Source organism: Cyclopterus lumpus, chromosome 25, assembly GCF_009769545.1.
Source record: "Cyclopterus lumpus isolate fCycLum1 chromosome 25, fCycLum1.pri, whole genome shotgun sequence".
Classification (NCBI taxonomy): Eukaryota; Metazoa; Chordata; class Actinopteri; order Perciformes; family Cyclopteridae; genus Cyclopterus; species Cyclopterus lumpus.
The window spans coordinates 5808644-5832233 of record NC_046990.1 but is presented as its reverse complement, the minus strand read 5'-3'; the positions used below and the strand labels follow the sequence as shown (position 1 = coordinate 5832233).

The 23590-nt window shown below is 44.4% G+C and overlaps 1 protein-coding gene across 1 annotated transcript in view; it reads left to right on the top strand.

Annotated features, from left to right (window-relative positions):
* Positions 1-1289: 1289 nt before the first annotated feature.
* cdk14 (cyclin-dependent kinase 14) overlaps positions 1290-23590 on the top strand; it is a 150594-nt gene continuing 128293 nt past the window's right edge. Inside the window, exons 1-2 of the mRNA XM_034528777.1 lie at positions 1290-1916; positions 7573-7604. Coding sequence (XP_034384668.1) covers positions 1823-1916; positions 7573-7604 — 126 coding nt within the window. The 5' untranslated portion in view covers positions 1290-1822. The remainder of the gene's footprint in view (positions 1917-7572; positions 7605-23590) is intronic.

Sequence of the window (23590 nt, the reverse complement as noted above, 5' to 3'; positions counted from 1 at the left end):
GTGGCTGAGGAGCTGAATGAGCCCATATGAACACGTGGTCAACGTCCACAGAAGTATAGCCACCACACCACAGTTCTCATCCCCACTGCAGGGGGGGGGGGGGGGGGGCGGGCCCTCCAGTGTGCAACGTATACCACCTCAGAAGTCTCAGAAGCTTTTGAACACACCGGGACAGCTTCCGGTTTCACTCCAAAATCAAACTGATGAAGCTGTACATTTGTCTCAATTATCAGTCAAAGCAATTAGGCACGAAAAACCACATCAGCTATTTGCATTCCAGAGATGTTTGGAATGCGGCCCCGCTCTACAGCTTAACCAAACACACACATATATATAAATATATATATATATATATATATATATATATATATATATATATATATATATATTAATTACAGTGCTATCCGCCATTGTTCCTCTGGTGCCTCTGAATTCCTCATGCAGCTGCTGTGGTGACTGCAGCACTGACACCATCACTCTGGAGACGCCAGCCGGTGCGTAAAGACGTGACAGACGCGGAGAGGATACCGGGGCCCCCGGCCCCCGGCCGCCGCTGCTGTTGCTGCAGGATTTAGAGGGATGATGCCGGGTTTGCAGAGCTCTGATCGCTTTAATCCCAACTATATGCTCTTGTAAAATAACTGAGATATGAAATATGGTAGCATATGTGGCAGAATGGGCTGCAGGGGTATTTAAATGTCTGCAGGGAGGTTTTTGCAACAACAAAAAAGACTTAATGAAAGAACAACGTGCACAATTATGAAAGAAGAACAACAACAACAAATGATGCTGAGGAGTCACGTTGAGGAGTGTATATGATCACGTGTTATGTGCGTGCCAATAATACATACAGATGTGCATCTAAGACACGAGGAAGAGTAGAATTTAATCTGTTCCGGTATATATCAATAGGAGATGTTTGTGGATTGTATTTAGTACTTTAAAAACACATCATATAAAATAAGTCAACAACAGAGCACGGGTTAGTCTTTATTATAACTCAAAGATCCGCTATGATTTTGGTGTGTGTGTGTGTGTGTGTGGAGGGAGGGGGGGGGGGTACCTCGGGTCTTGCAGAGGGCAGCGGTCTCAAGCAGCAATCTGGCTTTTCCGTGAAAAATATTCCTCCTCCTGCAACACATTACGGGGCGGAGCTCGCTCCACTGACGGCCAGTCCCCGGGTCGAATGGAAACGCGGCGCTCCGCGGGGGCGCTCCAATCCTCGCGGCCAGGGGCGGGGTCTAGGGGGGGGGGGGGGGGGGGGGGGGGGGGGTTGGGGGTGTGAGTGAGGGGGGTGCGGGGGTGTGTGTGTGTGGGGGGGGCTCGAAACCAGAGAGAGAGAATCCCAAAAATGACATCTAGATTGCGGTGGAGCAGGGAGCGAACGGGACGCCGAGAGAAGAAAGAGCGAATCTGACGTAAAGGGACGCACCGGGGAGGCGCGGCGCATTACGCACGGTTTCCAGCTCGGATGCCTGGCTGCTTCTGACTTTTATTGCCTCTTTTGGAGATGTAGTTGCGCTCTTGAGAAAATCCCAAAGAAGGCATTTGTTGTTACTAGTTGATGAGAAAGAGAGAGAGAGAGAGAGAGAGAGAGAGAGAGAGAGAGAGAGAGAGGGGGGCTCCGTTTCCTGTTTGCCAGTAGCGCTGCAGCTGCGCTGGAGAAGCCCCGCAGGGCAGGCTGAACGACCGGTCCTCCTTCCCCGCTTCCAAACCACACGGGCGGTCCGCTGCGAAACTCGGTGTGTGGAGAGTGTGAGAGAGAGAGAGAGAGACACGCGGAGAGAGAGAGAGAGAGAGAGAGAGAGAGAGAGAGAGAGAAATGTGCGACCTGATGCCAGCCTCCCAGCCCCCGCAGAAAATCGGCAAAATGAAAAAGTTGAGGAGAACTTTGTCGGAGAGTTTCAGGAGTATTGGTGAGTAAACGGCACGTGTTTTTAATTCCCAGCTCTTTGTGCGTAATGTGAGAGGAGGCATATGTCTCCAGCAGCACAGGATGCCCCCTCTCGACCGAGAGGATGATGTCTGGTCACAGTTTGGGGTTAGCAGCCATGGAAAACCTACATCAGCCACATTTCCTTCAGCTCAGCTCCTTTTGTGTTGTTGTTGTTGGAGACCGAGGAGACCGATTCATAAACTGTGTGGTTTATAGAGAGTTATGAGGACAACACGGGGGATGGAATGTTTCCCTGGAGATCCGCTGTTGCATTTAAGTTTGATTGCTTCATTCCCACCATCAGGTCACATATGCTTCTCCAGCAATACCGTCATCATCATCGTAGTTTAACATATACCATCATCCTCATCATTATCTATTCTTAATTAAGTTCTAATCCCACATAGAGGGCACTTGACCTCAGCTTGAGTTCAAACTCATTTGTAGGGAAATGTCCCTGTTATGGAAGACACATTAAGTAGAGCCAACTGTTCTCGTTCCTATTTCCCAGGACGAAACCAGCCGGGTTAGGCTGAAGGTAAAAAAAAAAAAAAATGTATCTTCAGATTTCCGTGATTAGTCGGTCCTTAAACTCAAGGTGACATCTGTCAGTTTCTTGCTTTGCGCCCCCTAACCTCTCACTTTACCATCACATAACACACAGGAACTAAAAAAGACAAACACTTTTTGACTCAAAGATAGTTGATTCATTTGACTGACGGCATTCCGCTCAGTATAAACTAATATTATTGATAAGGAGCCTTGAGTTTGACCGTGGCCGTGAGCGGGGATCGAACCACCGATCCTCTGATTGAAAGACGGACGTGCTAACCACTGACCCACAGTACCACAAACACACCTTTGACGTTTCTGCTGCTGATGTACCTATGGTACTCAAATCATCATCATCATCATCATCATGATCATCATCTTCATCATGGCGTTCCGATCCCGTATGTAGACTGCTTGATCCTACGATACATTTATCCTACAGACATTTATTTGTATGCCAACACATGCCGTCATCGTCGATTACCATCTATGTCCGAGTTCCCGTGAAAGAGGCGCGATGGACTCATGTTGTTGTCGGCTCGACCTTTGAGGCCGCTATTAAGAGTTCTTACAAGCTGAGAACCGTTTATTGGCTTATGTTCAGTTTTTGACATAAACACAAGACCAAAACAAAAAGTATGTAATGAGAGGCCCCGTGTTGTCGAAGGGGGTATTCCTCATGTCTTTATTTATCATAAAGCATGTATAAAGGCTATAATACTGTGAAATGATCCAAACACTCTGTGATGTGTAGCTGACACACAGTTCCGATGCGGAAAACTGGAATATGCTGACCAATCACTGCAGACTAGGGTGTCTTAAAGAGACAGGCGCTAAAACGGAGCGTTTTCAAGACAGACGGCGAACACAGGTCTTCAGACAGACGGTGTGAGGAGAAAACAATAGTTTATTGAACATTAAAGCATGCAAACATGTTCAATTAAAAAGTCCAAGATAGAAGTATGACATGATGAAATGAGCACTCCTCTACTTTAAATGTGGATCCATTCAAATACTGTCATCAAAATATGAACTTCTTCAGACTTATGTGAGACATCAACACCAATTCTGATATTTATGTGATTAAATCACAATTTGATGAATGCTCTGCTGCTAAAGTAACCACGTATGTCATGAACAGGAATCATCACGTCACTGGTTGTCAAGGTGCAGCCATCATATCCCAGTTCATCTCTCTCACACACACACACACACAGGCACACACACACACACACACACAAACACACAGAGGGCCTTGGCAGAGATCTTAAGTTCAGTGCCCTTTGCAGCAGTGCGTGTGTGTGTGTGTGTGTCTATATGTGTGTGGAATGAATTGCTGGATGCAGCCTATGAGAGAAGAGGAGAAATGAACAGGAGTGAGTTTGGGTCGATGATGCCGGAGAAGAGAGATTGGCATTGACTTTCCTGCCGACGCTCATCTCCTATTGGCCGTCTCTCCTCTCATCCGAATCAACAGATCTGAGCATCGATCGGCTCTCGGGCCCCCGCTCCACGGACGCTTTAACGAAGCACGTTCAAGAGCCGGCCTTATTGTTTACCTCCTTGTGACAGTGTTGATCCAACCGGTCCCTGGGTGGGCGGGCCCTCGTCACGTGTCAGGTTATGGCCCCCGCGACATGATGCACTGTGCATGCTTTGATTTTCCACAGCAGCAAACCTGGTTAGTGGACTGGTGCAGGGTTCATATAGTACAAAACAATGTTATTAGTGATGAAAGTCATAGCCGGTCTGATGATCCCTGGACCTGCAAGAGGAATCTGGGCAGTGAAGTAAATTAACTCTGCGTTACTGCCGTTGAGATGCCCTTGAGCAAGGCAATTAACCCGCAACCGCTCCCGAGGAGCCGCAGAGTGGCCCCCGGATCAGAGCGAGGCGGCAGCTTCACGACGTGGACGTGTGATCCAGAGTACGCGTTGTTGCATTGAGATGGTTCAGAACGCCGGCGGGGCGGCGGGTGGAGATGCTCCTCCCTGGGCCGAGCCTGCAGGAGAACTCCGCCCTCTCCTTCCGGAGTGGGCGGTGACAAGTGGGCGTTTGGTGGACGCTGGCAGTGTGCAGGCCGTCCTCCAACCCACTCTGTCACATTTTGATTGGTCAGACAGGTACAGTGGTGCAGGGGTAACTATGAAGGTACTGGCCATTCATTATATTTTGATCTCCGGTTCTGATTTTGGCTTCCAAAGATTATTAAAACAACATAAAAAAACGATTATTGTGTAGCTGCGCTCACTTTGTCTCACAAAACCCTTTGAGGGAGCACTGCTCCCTAAAAGCCCAAACTCAATCAGCTTGAGCCCAGATGGTAGAAAGAGAGCCTTCCTTTTAATGTTAGAATAATATCTAAAGGTGTGATAGACTAATCAATACATGTTCAATAAATGCATGATGCTTCCAAGTCGTTGAGTCATGTTAGATAACAGCGATAGTTTCAATATTTAGTCCGTCTGTCCCACCGTCCCCACTTGGCTGTTATTGATGTGGATTGATGTTGCCATGGTTACTGAAGTATGTTCAGGTGTTTTTAGACGGAGATCTTCACTAAAGCAACCTGAAAGGTGCTCTGAGGATGTGGTGTGAAAGAAGTCCACCGATGTGAGAGTGAAGCTCCTGGAGAAGAGCTCTGGAGCTCAGGAGAAGCCACTTCTGTATTCTGCAGCTCTGATTGTTCCCAGTGAAAACATGTCTCTGTGTGAGAGCTTTGGCTCCCTAATGTTTTGCTCTCAAACGTGATGAGAAGCAGCACTTTTTTTTACTCATCCTTCATTTTTCCTTTTCAGCATTTTCCTTTATACAGGCCTTCAATTCATTTTTTTATTATTTTCTGTATGCGCTTCTGGCTATAAATATAGCATAAAGATTACTTGTAGTGAGACGGAATCGGCACCTCCTAGAAACCTGGCTTAGTTTAGGAGACGTTCCTCAACCACAAGGTGAAGTCGTATTTGTGATAATGCTTTATATGAAACTACACACATACAGGACTGGAGTTTAATGAGTAGAAAATATTTGCAATTTTAAAACATCGCAACGTCGGTCAGAAAAAAAATCACAACTCATTTTCGTCTCTTTAAAATCGTTCATCCCCACGGTGACGAAATAATGTTTGAATAATCATGTCACATTTGAAATGTGTTTCCTGCACAATGAGCACTAAATCCAACATGTCAGCCGGTGCAGCATCTCCATTGTGTACCTGCAGACTAATCCATGGTATCGAGTGTGCGTTTGTGTGGCTGTGGTTGTGCCGTCTGGAGTGTCTGGGGAGTCTTTGGGGAATGTGTGTGTACTCACCCTCTGAGGGGAAGGAAGCAGGCGTTTAACTCACGATGCTTCCAAACACTCATTCCGACATAAACATGTAATAAAAAGTCATTTTACCATGAAGCAGCCCCCCTCAGCCGCACTCTGTCCTTTTGCCATCAGCCTTTCTCCTCAGACGACGTAATCATCATGAGGAGTTAATAACTCCTGCTAGTAATGCTCTCAAGCTTATTGAGCTATGAGAGTGATTCAGAAATCAAAGTTAAACGGTCCATCCCCCTCATGAATATGAAGGATATTGATGCAACACTGCAATCAGTGGGAGGAGCCGAGTGGATTGTCATGGTGGATGCAGACATAACATATACACTTTTTGACGTGTGGAAATTTCAGATATTTGGTTCACGCGGAACATTTTATATATTAATCGCAAGAACAAATTACCTGGAAAGTCCTGCCCCCTAATGCAACCTGGCCAATCACAGAGTAGAACCAGCCAACCACGTTAGCGCACCATTAACCATTGTTAGCACCTGTATGCTACGCTAGCTACTGAAGGTACACTGAATGCGTTAGCTTGTTAATGATTGTGACATTGAATAAAGACCTTCGCGACTTTACAGGAACAGTGTTGTTACTTCATTTTATCGTCTTTTGTCTCGATCTGCAGGTAATGTGGTGATTCACTATGTCATCTGTAGCTTTAGCTTCTATCTTCATCTTTTAGAGATGCTGTGTCGGTTTGACATCCCGGCTATATCTCCATATATATTGAGTTTTCCCCCCAAATGAGCTAATCTTTATGCTGAGAGTGGAGTTAGTGACAGTGTGGGCTCCATGGCAGCTCTGACAGCTGGACAGCTAACCGGAGTAGCAGCTTGGGGGTGGGGTTTAACGCATGTGAATGCGATTGCCAAGATATTAGGATGTCATAACACACCTTTTATGTGAAGAAGGTTCTAATCCCCAGATTAATGGAGATGCTTGGTAACAAAAAAAAAATGTTTTTCTCTTTTCCCTGTTTGTACGTGGTGGACTGCTGCTCTAAGCCACATGAGCCCATCGCCGCTGAGGATGCTGGGTCGGGATCAGGCAGCTCACCAGGGGGGGTCGGGGGGGGGGGGGGGGGTCAGGTCTCACGAGCACTGCATCATTTTTCCTTGATGAAAAACCTCTTTGTTTTGGATTAGCCGTGTGTTTTTAGGGTCGCACAGGGCGAAGTTTCACACAAGCACACAGACACAAAGTGTTTGTCTTTTCTGAGGAATATGGGGTCAGAGCCAATCAGAGGCAGAGAAGGGAGCAGGTCTTGACAGACTGCAGGTGGGGGAACAAATAAATGGCACACACACACACACACACACACACACACACACACACACACACGCACACACAGAGAGAGACAGGCCTGCTAAATGTCAGGCTCCGGTGAGATCAATGAATATGTTTAGCTGCATATGACATATTTTTGGTCGCATGTGAAAACAAAATGGTCGTACTCTTTTTTTGTCCTTCTTTTTGCACCCACTGTAGAATGTGTCAGTGATGTTTCCGTCCCTGTTAATGTTGCTCTCTGCACTCCTCTGATGAAACTCCATGATGAGAAGTGAGTTGACACCAGGGACTAGTGAGCTCCATCCAAACCCAGACCTGCACCGCTTTAACGAGTGCCGAATGAATTCCAGTGACAAGGTTTACGTGCTGCATCTGTACCGTTAAGACTCTTTTTATTTGGTTCGTTCTTCAAAAGATGTCAATACAGGCAACTGTCTGATTCTCTCTTCCTTTCTTCTGTTTTGCAGCTTTCAAGAAAGAGGACAGCGGCTTTGACGAGGTAGGTTGAAAACAAGTGGATGTTTGGGAGCTGGTGTCATCCTGTTTTCAGGGCTTTACCGCAGTGTCGAACGCCGTATTTTTCAACTCAAATTATTCATCAAGGTCTTGTCCTGGCCAGATGTTGTCAGGACTGCATTGCAGTTGATTCCTTTTTTTTTTCTCCTCTTTTTTTTTCTTGACGTGATCCTGCCGTTACTCAGTGCATGTGGTGTGTAATATATTCATGTGTGGAGCGGGGTGGTTTTCCCTCTCATCTCAGAGACGTCCCCCAGGGTCAGTCTCCGTCACATGGGGCTCCTCCGGACGGCCGAAACGAGACTCCGCCAAATGCACCAACCAGATTATCTCTGTGCGAGTGCACCAGAACAGAATGTAAGAGGAATCAATATGTTGACCAGGTCTGCAAAATAACACCATCACAGTGTTCCTGTCGACCAAAGACCATGATAAAAATACAATCTTTAATCATCTAATCATTAGCATTGTGTATTTTATGCAAATAGCCACTATAGATGACGATAACAAACTAAAAGGATGACATTTAGAATCCTTGACTGTTAACACTGGCTTTGGTGCGGACGCAATTTATTTTAGAAACGGTGGTGAAAAAACAATAATAAAAAAATTCTGTGTGAGTCGATATGGATTATTAAAAACTTTGATTTCTGTCGATCCGATCCGTGACTCAACACCTTGATATGGTCCGAACTTTAACCGTGTCATCTGTGTCACCCCTTGTTTGGAACCTTTCCTGTGTCTGCAGCCGGCAGTCGCATTGCTTATTGAATTCGTGATAAGACAGCGTTTTAGTGTTGATGCGGCAGACGTGTTGATGCTGTGCCTGGCTGGTAGATTCCTTTACTCTATATGTGATAGACCTGCTGAGATCCAGACTGTTAATCATATTCATTACCAGTCCGACATTGTGTTTGTGTTAGGCATTTTCTTTAAATCAATAAGGAACACCTCCCAGTAAAAAGCAATACAGCACCACAAACGTCATCCTCCTTAATGATCATACAGCTGAATCAATACCTCTAAAACGGTTTAAACTAAAGCTGAACATTGTAACTATCCTGAAGGTGGAATGCATTGCAGGGCTGTTGTAATAAGCCTGGGTTACCCTTCCAAACGGACACGGACAGCTGGACACCAGAGATGCATAGTAGTTCTGTTACTGTCCACTTTGGGGACATGTGCAGTACATCCCACACACTACCACTTGTAGTGTAGTGGGTGCATCGACCTGTCCGGGTAGGCTACAAATTGGCGGTATGCTGACATCCATGCAAAGTACACGGAAATTGGCAAAATCTTGCAACTTCGGCTTTAGACTGCATTAGTTTCAGCAGGGTGTACCTAATAAACTGGCAACTGTGGCTCAGTGGTAGAGCAGGGTCGTCCTTCAATCAGAGGATTGACAGTTCGATCCCCGGCTCTGCTAGTCCACGTCGATGTGTCCTTGGGCAAGACACTTAAACACCAAATTGCTCCCGTAGGCGGTTCCAGCGGTGTGTGTGTGTGAATGTTAGTTAGTCCTGATTGGCAGGTGGCACCTTGCATGGTAGCCCCTCCCACCAGTGTGTGAATTGGTGTGAATGGGTGAATGATGTGGTCGAAGACTAGAAAAGTGGTTGAAGACTAGAAAAGAGCTGTGCAAATACAGACTATTTACCATTTAACTGAGTAGAGGTTGAACGGTAGTGAACTTCTAAAGGACGATGTAAATAGGATAGTTTGGAAAAGTAAAAAAAAGCCGATCAATATAACGCAACTTGAAATGCATATCGTCGGCCAAATTCGACCTCTACCACTGGGCGTGTTAATCTTCATGCTTTCGCTTGGCATTGAAAGGGCCGTTTAAGTGAAACTCGGGTTCAACGGCATGAATTGCATGATGTCATCACCAGTCACACAAAAAAACAACCGGAAGGTGTTTTTATTGTAGCGGATTATATTTTCACCAAAAAAAAAAGAAGAAATCAAACAGCCTGTTCGCCCTGCAGCTGTCTGGCAAACAGTATCAGCTGTCGTACCATCAGACTACAGAGCAGCTTCTCTCTTCAGGCTGTGAGACTCTCACTCCACCATCAAAACTAGCTGAGTTGGGTTTTTCTTTCTTGTGTATCATAAAGGGACTACAACTTTCATTTCATTGTGCAGACATGTGTTGTAGAATGACAATAGATTAACCTTGATTACTAGAAGAGAAGCTGTAGTCTGGTGGTGTGACGTAGAATGGGAAAACGGTATGCTTTTCCCATTGAGAGGACTTTGGGGAAATCTCTATTTTTGTTGGCAAAGGGACGTGGGAGCTGGGATGTCATCAACGTCACATGTGTTAGGCAACAGGGCAGTTGATTATTTGGATAAGAAGATATCGCCCATGTTCTTGTTCAGCGAGGGACTTCTGTGGTGAAACAACGCGAAACAGACCATTTCTAGAAAGGCACTGCCATGGGAATAAGCTCGGACCATCCACTATAAATGGCCCTTGCTTTCAAGGAAGAATGTAAAGAATTTGGGCAGGAAAGAGACTCCTTTCTGTCCAACAACATGATGTTAGCAAGAAACTGAATGATGGTCTACAGCTAGAGTATGTGAACCGTTGGGCTTAAAACAGCTCAGTGGGATCGGATAGGTATGTGAGAGCTTGTTTGTTACATGTGTCTGTTGAGCTGATGATTATTCATCATTGTGAATAGGAAGCTATTTGTCTGTTTAAACCATAGAGCTCAGGTAGGCAGGTCAGACCGAGGGGTCAGAAACTACATTCAGACAGCTGGGGAGTCTCTAAGTGCTTCTCTTTCAGAGATTTGATTTCTTGACATAAACATGTGGGGAAATTCCATAAAAAAAGAGCCAATAAGTCCCCCTACCTGACTGAGAAAATGGGTTATTTGTCTGATCCGGTGGCCCTGTCACCAGGAAACCATTAATCATCAGAGGGTTTTTAAAAATGCAGGCCACTGTTGAAAGAAATAGTTCATATGAGTATTTTCGGATTTGTCCCCATTGTGGTCAAGAGTAGCGGTTCTCAAATTATTGGACACCTTACAACCTGGAGGGGTGTATAGCCATTAGGGGGGTTGGGTGCATAACAAAGAAGAAGTGAAAAGCATGTTAAGAATCAGATTATGTATGCTTGAATGCTAGCAAGGCTATCAAGATTCCGGTTTGTACGGGATGGACACTTTTCTTCCAGGGAAGAGAAGGAAATGATGTAATTCTCATTGGTCATACTCTGAAACTCACTATCAATATCGAGTGCTGCAGGACAAGAAGCCAATGGGATCTTGACATTAGATTTTGGCTTGTTGCAGAAAACATTTATGATACTTACACACTTGTTCAGCAAGATAATCTTCACGAATAAACAGAACTTTTAATGAATTTTTAAGTGATTATTCCAGGGTGGGTTCTCTCTGACCAATCAGTGGTCTGCAGTGTTTTAACTCTGAATTGTGGCTCGCTTAGAACCTCCATCAAAGTGGTACCGAAAAAAGTACAAGGTACGAGGTGCTATCCACAACTGTTTGTATTGGAAAAGAGTGAGTCGAGTTGACGAGAGCCTTGGCTTGCCATTCAGTGAAAATGTGGCAGAAGCCTTTTGGAGAGCCTTCTATCCACCCAACATTCTCCCTATAAGGTGTTGCGGCACTACTTCCACTTATCAATAGTAACTGGTTGCATTTTAGAAAAATGTGAACGGAAGATGTGTCCAAGGAGTTTTATTCCAATAGAGAGGGAAATCTCTGCTCCCGTGTGGGCTGATAGATGTGCCCTTCTCCCACCCTCTGTCTGCCTCTGTCTCTAATGGAAACAGATACTGAAACCCGACTGACTTCATTGGAATCTGTGAAGCAGTGCTGCACTCCCCAGAAAGAGCCGTGGTGGGCTTTGATTATTGAGGATGGTCTGTCTGCATGTCTGCCTTGTGTGTGGGATTTGCTTGTCAAGAAACAATTTGCTGTGACAGGAATGGGCTATACAATGTATCTTAAAGTGTCAGGTTTGATTTGAGGCTTTTAATTAGTTGACAGAATTTGAGGTAATGATTTTCTCATTATCCATCTTTCAGTCTTTGTTCTTTTTTTTGTCTCTTGTGCTTTGTCCCTTTTTCTGACTCTTTGTCTATCACCATTTTGTCTTTGTCACACTCCAACTTCATTATCTTTTCTCACTCCAATTGGAGCTGAATAATCTCATGCGTTTGGTGTCGGGATAAAAAATTAATGCAACGAATGTGTTTCTCAATTACGGCAAACCCTCGGAGAATCCATTAAAAGCAAAACGCTGCCATTAGTTGCAGTCACTGTGAATTTTGTGGATTGTTTTTCAAAAGGAAAAAGAAAATCAGCTATTCTTGCTGCTCTCATCTGTTTTTTGTCACGGTATGAGCCTGGAATCACAATGGTAGTCAACGTGTTCATTTTGCTTGTTTTACCACCTTGAATTGGTGGGTATTTTAACACAACGAATACATTCCTATTCATAGTGTTTTTCTAATACCCTCATCAAAGAACCACACAATTCTCCTGGATAATTTAAAGGAAAACTTTGATTTATTACAACTTTGGTTTTCTTCTCTTTTAGCTTTTAGTTGGAAATGATAACATGGTACTCGAGATCTCCAAATGTGGCAACATGGCTAAAAATAGATTCCACAGCGAAAGACACGAGCAGAAGGACGGTCAAACAGCACAGGTTGTTCACAAACCATCAGTTGGCACGTTAGATACTCTCAGTGCACCACAAAGGTAGGATCAGCAGGTCAAAGTTGAAGCAGTTAGTTGTTTGTAACTGACATTTCAGGGCATAGTTTCAGGGTCCACCTTCATTTTCCCTTTCAAATAAGTTTGATTGCAGACCCCTTGACTGTGGTTTAATGCCCACCTGTCTGATGGACTGATGGCTTGTATCTCATGCCTCAGTTTGGTGTGGCACATGGCTCTACACACTTTCATACTAACAAGCCTCAGCAACTTTTGCTACAGAGAAAAAGACACAAAGTAAAAAATGCTGCCGTGTCACTGCAAATGGGAGCAAATCTAAAAGTGACCCGAATACAAAAGTGAATATCTTTAAACCGTTGAATGTTTTGTTAGTGTACTATTTTGCTTCGTAGGTAGGCACAGTCTATGCATAACCGGGTTTCTTATCTGCCTCTGCAAAGAGACTTGTGGGGGGGGAAAAGCCATTTCTTGTATCACTCATACATGTAAGATAAGTAAACCATCCTTCCAAAATGGGACTATGGTAGAAATCTGATCACTGACCTGCTGCATATGTGGATTGACCAGGATAACAAACAGATGATTGAATTAACTATGACCTCCCACTCTCATCCTGAGCTGATCTGGAGGTGGAAGCTGAAGAAGAATCAGAGTGAACAAAATGACTGACATGATGTGTTTTCTCTGCCTCAAAGGTTGAATGGCAAGTTTGATCATATTTAACAAACATCTCTCTCCGACTATCAAACCCTGATGGATATAGAAATATCATCAGCATATGCGCTGTCGGTTTTCAGTGAGGGGAATGTATGTGCAGACTCCCCTTCCTTGTTCAAGGCATGTCTCTTTAGTCTCCCTGCTCTTATTGGAACAAGGTCAGAAACGTGACTATTGGCTAAAGCCTTTCTCGATAGATTAGCATGCATAGAGGCCAAAGCCGCAAAGGAAGAGCACCTTTCAATTGATTTGTATTCTGGTTGAAGTTCATTTACGGATGTTTATTTTGACGGCTTTGAAAATTCCAAACAATGCTGCTCATTGATAACATTATCTGAAATGACAAAGAAAAAGGCTGTTGATCAAAGCGCTCTGGTTATCGTCGGGAAGATCCATTGTTTTTTACGTCCGACATGCTTGTGGATGTAAAGCTTGACATGAATCCAATAAAGTGTTGAGCCAGAGAGCACCAGCTAACTGTGGGGGAGGAAACAATGCATTAGGACCTATCAACCTGTAACTCAGCAGAGATACAGCGCGATGTGTCGAGGAGGTTCAACCTGCAACATTGAGGCAGTCATTGAGCGTCGTGATGACAGTCTTTGTGGCACACGTCTCGGATCAGTTCACCTTGCTGTGGATTGTTACCTTTCCATGATTCCCCCTCTGATCTGGACAAACAGTCCGCCCACATTATTAGACCCTCAGCATCCTCCAGAGAAGAGTCACGGTCAGAGGTCACATGGAATCACGATAAGAGATTAGTCACAGTAACAGCCTGATGATTAGAAATGAAAGACCAGGGTTAAGGAATGACTTTCACACACAACAAGGTCATTTTAAGGTGTAACCTTTGTATTGGCTTGTACATAATTACTTTTTGTTTCGGATTTGATCATTTTAAGGGCCAAGAACCCATGTCTATGAGAGATTTATAGAAGACTTGAAACTAGAGATTGAGACCATAAACTCATGTTTACGAGGTAATAAATCAAGAGAGAATTAGAGTCATTTTCTATAGACTTCTATACAACCGGAGGAGTTGTCCCCTGAGAGTGCAAGTTTAAGTCACTTCATTATTGGCTTCACTTTTCAGTCCCGGAGGTCACTGCCTTCCAAATACTGCAAAATGAATGACATTTGTTACGGGAGATCACTGGCCATCCAATTCAGTTATAAGTGTAAGATAGCTACATGTGTAGTCTATCCAGTGTCTCAAGCACTAAATACCATTTCACAGGCTGCTCATGCCTGACATTGAAATTAACATGAGAAACAGCTCATAACATGTATTTAGTGCCATGAAAATAGTCAATAGAGAAAGAATGTGTGTGAAGAATGTTCAACTATCTTATAGTTTCAGTGAATAAATAAAAAGGTACTGGTTGAAGCCTAAAAGAGGGCTCAGGAACACAAACAAAGGTCCAAACAAAGGTCCTTTGATGGCATTGTGACAGACGTTCACATGCTGGGGCAGCGTTCATCCTCAGTCCCCATTGCCACCAGACATATGACACTCTGTATCTGCTGAAGGATAGGCAGCCTCCGTGCGGTCGCTAATTGTGAGCACAATACAAATCAGATAGCCATTGTCAGACACTCATTGTCACTGTCATATTTCAGACACAACTTTTCCAGCCGGTGACCCGCCGTCAGCCTGTTATCTAGTAGAGGATTCCAAGCAGCCCCTATATTTCTGAATACACTTTCACAGCAAAAAACATATGGATGTCTTATTTAATTCAGATTTGTATTCATCCATTTTGTTCATTCGCTCCTTTCATACTCCTGGGGAAGTGTGATTGTGTGAAGTCACGCTCTGACTAGCATATTGAGTATTGCTCTCAGAATTCTCTGGCATTAATCATCCCCGAATTCACACATTTCTTTAATGCGGTGCTTCTAATATAAGCCTCTTTCGACACTCTTAGTCACTTCTATTAAAAACTAAAATAGAAAATAAGTCAGCCCTAGTGATTGAATCAGAATGAGAACAGCGGTGGCAGACTTTTTGCCCTGTGTCTGAGTTTGAAGCTTATTACAACTAAACACTTTTTTTCTTCTTCTCACACTCGAGCTGGAAGTTGCTCTCCATATACTGAGCTGCATGCCTGATCCCGTGCCAGCCTCTATAACATTCAGCTACCTGGCTCTCTTCCATCAGGCCCATAGAGAGACAATCAGTGTCTGATTGATCATAGCAGTAATACACTATGGGAGAATGTATCATCCAGCCGGCCTGAGGGAGCTCTGTGTTGTCAGCGGCAACCTTTGACTCCTGCGGTTGCTTAGAGGTAGTGATCACATGAATATAGCCCAGTGTTGAATGTCTAATGGAGTTCAGTCGCTGTGTAGGACATGTGATCACTCATCACATTTACACCTCTGAAATGAATTCCAAGTATAGCAGAGCACGTCTGTTGGGAGTCGCCAGTGAACATGCATATAGAATAAAGTATGATCTTAATATACCATACTGCAGTGTTGCTGCAGTAAGATGTGCAGGGGCTCCACTGGCTGCTAGCATCAGAAGCTACCAGGCAGGCAGCATCACTGAGTGGGTTGTATGTTCTTTGTTTGTGTGTTCATGCTACCAAGTGTTGGCAGCAGGGTTCAACAGTAGAAGAGTGAAATAGACCATGAAGCAGATATCCTTCAGGGCGTGGCTACCGTGTGATTGACGGGTCGCTATCATGGTGTTGTCTGGTCTGGGAGTTTTGTTGTTTTCGTCTGATAACTTTGAAGCTTTCGCTGCGTGTTGTCAGTTTAATTTGAAAGTGCATTGTGATGTAGTAGTAATAGTAATAGTCTAAACGTGTCTTTATTCAGCATCCTTGTACTTAGCTCCACCCTCTCGGGTCACTTCTGGTTTCAAAAAAACAAAAAGGCAGCAACCAAAAACTAAGATGGCAATGGCCAAAATGCAGAACTCGATACTTCAAAACTAAAGTCCAGAAACCAATGTGTGATGTTACGTCCACTTATTATATACAATTTTGGTCAACTGACGTGATATTTCTATACTAAAGCTGCCTGTATTTTGAGACAATATTTCCAATTTATTATTCTTGTTTCTCCAGAATACTCTGTTCTTGCGGCTTGGCATAATCACTGAAACAGTGTTGTCAACATTAAGGTTGGATCCCCTGAGAGAGAGCGTGAGAGTTGTTGTGCTTTTTTTGCAAACAAGCGTCATCAGAGAACCATGATGAGTGTGCTGTCAGTTGAGTGGAAATCAAGAAAAAATGTGATAAAGCTCGGCAGGTGTCAAGGAAAGATGGAGAAAAAAAAAAAACGTATCTTGCACACAAACAAATAATTCTTCTTTCAACTACTGAATCCAAACTCTTGCATTATTACAATATGCTTGTATAACGCAGAACACAGTGAAGATAAGTATACTTTTGAAACAATAATAGTTTTGCTGTCCTGGCTGGTAATTATGGGAGTAACACCCAGCTATTTGTCCTTTTGACTTGACAAGTTGACAAAGACTGCCAGAATGCACCATTGAGCTTTGGGACATTTTTTCATGATTGACATGTCTCTTATTACAGCGAGTCATGTTGGTTGCTGCTTGTCCCAACTCAACTCCAGCTAGGCTCTCTTTCCGTTGACCTACTTACAACGTCCATCATGCAGCCACGTTTTTCTCCAGCCTACAGCTGAAGCCAGGGACATAGTGGTGAGGGTTAAGATTAGGACCTTAAAAATGAACATACTTAATGGAAGTTAAAAATATCCATGCGATTGCTTTCCCATTTCCATGAGCCCAATGTTAGCGTATAGCCTTTTAGCGTCAGTGAACTCATTAATGTGTAGTGCCGCCATTTTACTCCCACCACGGCGGATAATCCTGACTGACTGATTGTCACAGTTCAAGTTGTCGCCACGAGCCATGTTTACTTGGCTCCGTCCATCTGATTCGAGACAGCTGACAGCTGGCTAATCTGCGTGTTAGCTAGGCGACGGCGCGGGTCAGAAATTCTCACAATCCGAAGGATGAAGGCTGAGCCGTTTAAGAGTGATTTAATATTACTCAGTATGACTTTTCCTTCCCCTGCATCCGAGCATTAGCGCTATCTGTATAAATTAGCAAGGCTTCCTCTACCATCACTCACACCAGCCTCAGGGTCCCGGAGAGGAAATTCTGGGAGATGTAGTGTATTTCTAGATGAGTTCTCTCAGTCGTCATGGTCAGCAGGAGGCCCCGAGCGTTAGCGCAGGGCCAGGGATTGCGTACCATTATAAATTCGGAGCGGCATAATCACATCTTTAATTAACCCTCCGCTAATCGGCCCTGGAGGAAACCTAATGGATTAAATATTGCTGAGGTATTCAAAATGTAAATGGGGACGAGGAGCCGGCCCGCTGGGCCTCCGTCGCGAATCACGCGGTGTTGATGGTGTCGGATGTGATGTCACATCCATCATGTTGAAGGCTGTAGAGCTCCGCCATATGCTCCAAGGTTCCGTGTTGTTGCCATGTGCAGGCAGGAAATGGGGCCCTGACTGTGCACTAGAGGAAGCGATAGACGAAGGTGATCCCAGGAAATGAGTAATAAGAAGGGTAATGGAAACGGATATAACTGTGAATCAACCTGACGCTTATGTTGTGGGTTTAGTGGGGGAGGCGGGCATCTGTGCAGATTGCTCGTTACCCTCGCAGATTTTAAGGCAAAGTATGACTGAAAGTCTGCACCTCCCCCCCGACAGCTTTTTGAGGATCCATTAGAACCTACAAAAGGACGGTGTGACGGTTCATCTAATTGCACAGCCTTTGTAAATCAAAATGTAAGTCTGTCCTCCCCAGAGAAGAAGCAGCATCAGTCTGATGAAATGCTGTGTGTTTATATTCTCCTGATAAGGACCTCTTGTCTGTCTGTCAGGAACAAAGGCGAGCTGTATTCCATGACAATGGTAAGATATCTCAAAACCCCTCCAGGACGAGGTCGGGGTGGATAGTTGGGTCGACACAGCTTGTGACTTTGTCTCGGAAGACCTCTGTTTCCTACCAAGATATTTATTTATTGTACTCATGACCATGATCGGTCTCTAAACTTAAACCTTACAGCATTGTTTGAGCCTTTTGGGGGCAGCACAAGAAGCAGTGAACACAATGCTGATATATTATCCTTTTTCTAATTTAAATATGGCAACCACTTGCTTATTTACACATCCAGCAGACATGAAGCAACATAAACATTCATTTGAAGTTTGGTTTCTGGTCACTACACAAATGTAAGTCCAGCATTTACTCACCTTTTAGCTCTGGTTTTGGTCTCTACCAACTACCGTATCCGGCTCTTTGACTGCGAAATGCTCCACTCTTTTCACCAGGGGTTATAAAGTGCCTTAATTATCTTTAGTCTATAAAAGGTCCACCGATTTAAAAGAGTTTTTTCATAAAAAATATTCCACGTTGTGAATAGTGTCAACAAAATCCATTGCTCACTATGTCCGTCAAAAGAATATTAGTAATATTCATACTGCTTTTAATACATTATTTTCTAGTATTTCCTGTCTTTGCTGAGTTTTGAGTTTTGAGTTTAAAGACCTCTCCCATGCAGACGGCAGTACACCATCCACGATGGTTGAGCTCAGTGATTGAAGCAAATATAAGCCCTAGATTTTAAATGCAGTTTTATGGGATATGCATCTCCAACACTCCAGCACAGGTGCACAAAATAAGCATCAATCAGGCATGTACATGGTGTTGGACAGATTGTCAGACCAGACTGATAAACTCAGGACTTAATAAGGAATTCTCCATTATTAGACCTTCATATCAAGGCAGAATTCAGTCTTTCTTTGTGTTTTTTCCATCACTGCTTGTCTCTCGTAACAAGCCAAAAGAATTGATGTCAGCCTCAAATGTCAACGTAAATATTGCCCTTAATAAATGCCTGTGTGTAGGAGGAGAGAGGAGAAATAAAACCATGCTTTCTGACCTTTGCAGTAAGATACATACAGGCTCTTCTCTGAGAGAGAATATTGTTCTTTCCTTTTCTTATATGGCCGTTTTCAGCAAAAACCATGAGAAGAAACGGGGTCATGGTTTGGTCACGGTGTGTATTACTGGGGTATTGTGGGAGTCTGTGTACCTGCACGTATTTGTGAAAGCTTAGCCTTGTGTGAATGTGTTCTTGCTCCAGCATCTCACCCCCATCTTTAGACCCAGGAGGCCCTCAGAGGGAGCATGACATTTTTAGGAGGCCAGAAATGGAAGAGGAACATGGGAACATTGCATCATGGTTTGTGGATTGCAGTCTGTGATTTATGGTTTGACATTACTTTACAGTTCTGGCTTTTTTCTCCACGAAGACAGCATTGGTTTGAAATTGGATGTTCATTCTAAACCTGAGAGTCACTTCTATATAATATATAGTAATGCATATTATGTGACTTTAACTTGTCTTATAGTGCTTTAGATGTTTGACTCTAAATGGACCATCATTTACTAAATGAACATCATGCTGTATTGAAAAATGGCCACATTTTGAGAAAGTGTTAGTACAGTGAGACTCGTTTTGTGGTATAAAAAGTAACACTATATTGACTATACAGATGGAAAACTTGTACTCATTCAAACAATACAATGGGGTTGTGATGCAGCCAGAGAGATGCACGTGAGAGTGACTGCAGCGGGGCTCCTGTAGGTGGCGGCTAGCTGCACAGAGCTGCAGTCTCGTGTTGATACTGGTGATTAAATGCTGCTGCCTATATTAAAGCATCTAATCACCTTTGAATGATGGAGGCGGCACGCTCCGTCTCGTCATTCAAACCTCGTTTCAATCAAAGCAACAAGCGTGAACACGGATATGTGTTGGTGGCCTCGGACCGCTGCACTGCAGCAATGTGCCAAACACGCCACGGGAAAAATGTCAAAGTCTGAATATTTAATCAGCGCTGCAACACACGCTGACATGACTGCAGATCACCGAATAAATGGACTGCTAATTAAGCAGTTGGTTAAAATCAAACACGATGCATGTGTCGTTGGCCGCATATAGGCGTATACCACAGTGGAGCAGCCCCTATCATTTTCTTCTCTGTTGGGTTAGTTTTGCCTTTTAAAATACAAGTGAAAGATGCTTTTTTTTAAAAGTTTTTGGTTAAATATCAAAGAGTAATATGTGTGAACCAAAGATATTGTTTGGTTGATTGTTTTTGTGGGTCACACATGGTATGGTTTTTATTAACTTTAAGAAAACAGGTTCATGGGAAATAATTGTAAATTCGAGAAGGCAAAATATAATAAACATAATCGCCTAGTGATAACTACGTATGCAGCATCAACGTCAGCTGATACAGTGCTGTCTAACTGTCCCGTACCACCAGTAAACCCAAAGTATCGTTGCACTTAACTCCCTCTTGCCTGTTAAATACCTCTCGTATATATACGACTGTGAAATCGACGTCTGCGCATCACGCAGCAGCACAATGAGCCCACAGAGGAGCGAGGCGGTCACATGACAATCTTTTTTTTCCTCCCCCCACCCCCCCCCCCCCCCCCCCGCTGCAGAAAGCCGGCAAAAGCCCGCTTTGTTGACAGGCTCCCTCGCTGAATCTGAGTTTGGCAACAAAGGATGTCTTTCATCCTCGGCGGCTGCGTCGCTATCTGCGGGGAGGCTGCAACCTTCCCTTATCTGGCTCCAGATAAAGCACTTTGTCATTCAACAGTTTACCACCACCACCGGCAGAGGATTCAAGGCTGCTTCCCCCCCTCTCAAAACGGAGAGCTGTTTGAGATGCAGCCCTTCACGTTCATGGCAACACAGAGCTGCGTTCCCCCCCCCCCCCCCCCCCCCCCCCCCCCCCCCAGTCAGTGTAATTTGAACCATGAGCCATATTTAGAACATTTGGAATAAGAAGAATGGACGTTTCTATTGCTTCAATTCAAGTGATCATTCGAGGTGGTTTTTCCACATCTGTGTGCCGGTTCAGTATTGAGCTTCTGGACCTCTATCGGAAGTGGCTGCTTTCACTCCAAAATCAGGCGCGGTGGCGAGAACGCCAATCGTAGAGTTCCTTGCATTCCCGCGCGGGGGATGGAAATACATTTTACTTTTAATAATCAGATCACTGTTCTTCCTCAGTAGTATTCGGCGGCGGCGGCGGCATCGTCCAGAAGCATCGCCTAAAGAACCAGAGTCAGACTTCCCCCCCGTCAAATAGCTAAATTGTTGCTCACCATATTGTATTGTTTTGATGTTTTGATGAAAAGTGTGAGACATTTTTCATATTCTCCATCTTGTTTGGTATTTTTTGGGGGTTCCTAGCTTTTGCCAGCAACATTAATATTTCGCCATGCTGTGTTGGTTTACTTCGGGAGTTGAAATGAAGAGAAAATCTTATTTAAGGAATGCCGATGTTACTAATTATAACATCATAGGAGACCGGGGAGTATAGAAGCTGCAGTCACATCGAGTAAATCCTCCATGGTGACTCCGGGACGGCACATATTACCGTTAAAGCTCCATCCGCCACTATCTGCGGTTGCCCCGGTGTGTTTCTATGTTGCCCAATAAGTGCACGTTTGGGAGACATGAGCTGAGCTTTAAGGACATGACAGAGGGTCTATATTATGTCTCTATCTGACAAAAGACTGATTATGTACTGAGATTTAGTGACACGTGGACCTCATTATGGTCAATTCTAGATGCTTTAGTCATTATTAAAGGTCTCTCTGGGCTGTAGTTGGGTGGGTCAGCAGTGACATCATCTCTGATGTATTTGCCTATCCTCCCTCCCAAAATGGCTCAGAAAACAAAAATGTTCTGTAAAATACCAAAGGATCATGAGACTTTAGTCCCATTATCACCAGCACTCTCATTATACTGGCCTACATTTATCAGGTCACGGCACAGACGTCTCTAAGTCTAAATTTGGCAATAGAGCATTCACTGTTTATGGATCTAAGTAAATGAGAGAGAAAAAAAGAATATATAAACATATACTAGCTTGTTCCCATTTGCCCCTGTCTGGAGTGTCTGATGTAGCTGCTGGTCCTTGATAACACTATATTAAAGCTAACACTTGATAAAGCTAATGACTGGCTCCAATACAAAAGGGAGAGAAAACCGAAGGAAAGTATTTCTGTCTGCTACGTCTGTTTTCAAATGAACTTCCTCTGTTTGTTGGTCAAACGGACACAAACCAACAGGAGACGGCAGATTTAGTTTAATTAATGAATGAATTAACGATTGAATGATTAATGCTAATGAGATGAAATAAAGTCGGAGAGACACTGAAGTCTTCCACAGTTAAAAGCACAATTAATAGGTTTTTCTTTTTAAATCAAAAAGCAAAATATCGGAAGAAAAAAAAGAATCGATTAATCGAATTATTGATGGATAAATCGATTGTAAAAACATTCATTTGCAGTAGTGAGGAGCGTTGGCGGAGTACAGAAAACGTCGCGCAGCACTGGAGCAAGTTTGAAAATTGACATATTATCTTGGAGAAGAAGAAGAAGAAGAAGAAGAAGCAGCATATATACATAAGAGTCCTTCATCCATCATATTACCAACCTGTAGGAGACTCATTGCCATCTGCTGGCCACACTTCATTCAACCGGTCCTCCTTTACAGCACTGGGCCAGACACCCGCAGAGTCCACCTGGAGACAACCGTCTGCTTTACACAATCAAGGCGACGAGGGACATTTTCTCAGGACTCAGTCAGCATCAGTGCCCCGTCAAGCCAAGTCTTCTCCTTCACTCGGGTCTTGAAAGCCAGCAAGGCTACGTACAGTAAAAGAAGCCAAGGTCGAGCCAAGGTCAACCCGGCTTTAGAAGTCACACTTCTTTCACGGCGCACGCCGTGGAGACCGTGGCGCTTTGTGCAGGCTCACGACGGTGGAATGTAAAGCCCCCCCGAGCCGAGGAGCCGGCAGCGGTGATGAATAGGGATTAAAGCGCCTCTTTAAATTCTGCAGCGGCTCGGTCTCTTTCATGTGCTCCTTGTTGTGTCCTCCTGCTGATTTGCATGCCGATGCTCGTCAGCGGCGCACAAAGCTGCGGTTTCATCCCTCTCGCGGCGAACACACTCCTGAGCCGTTTGGACCGCCGCTACGAGGAAGCAAACCCCCGTCGGGGCGCAACCCCTCAGGCCGACCGATTATTTTACAAACGAGACGTGAATGAAATGGCGACGTCTGACCTCCAGAGACAAGAATGTTTGTTTTCCAATAAGCAGGTTTTTTTGTATTATTATTTCTGATTGGCTGCGTGCGTGCGTGTGTTTGTGATTCGGTCTGCTCCTCTATCGATCCGCCCGGGGGGGGGGGGGGGGGGGGGGGGCCCCAGAGGTGGCGAGCGCTGCAGAATAACAATGACAGGGTGATGGAGGGCTCTCTTTCTTCTGGAGAGAAGCCAGAGGGATCAGCAGGGTCCCAAAGCCTAATACAAGCAGTGGGAGAGGGTGGGTGGTTGGGGGTCTCACAGATGTGCTATCTGAGTTCAAGGGGAATTTAGGCCAGGCCCCGGTGTGAATATCACTGAACATTTGTCCACACGCGCACGTAAACAC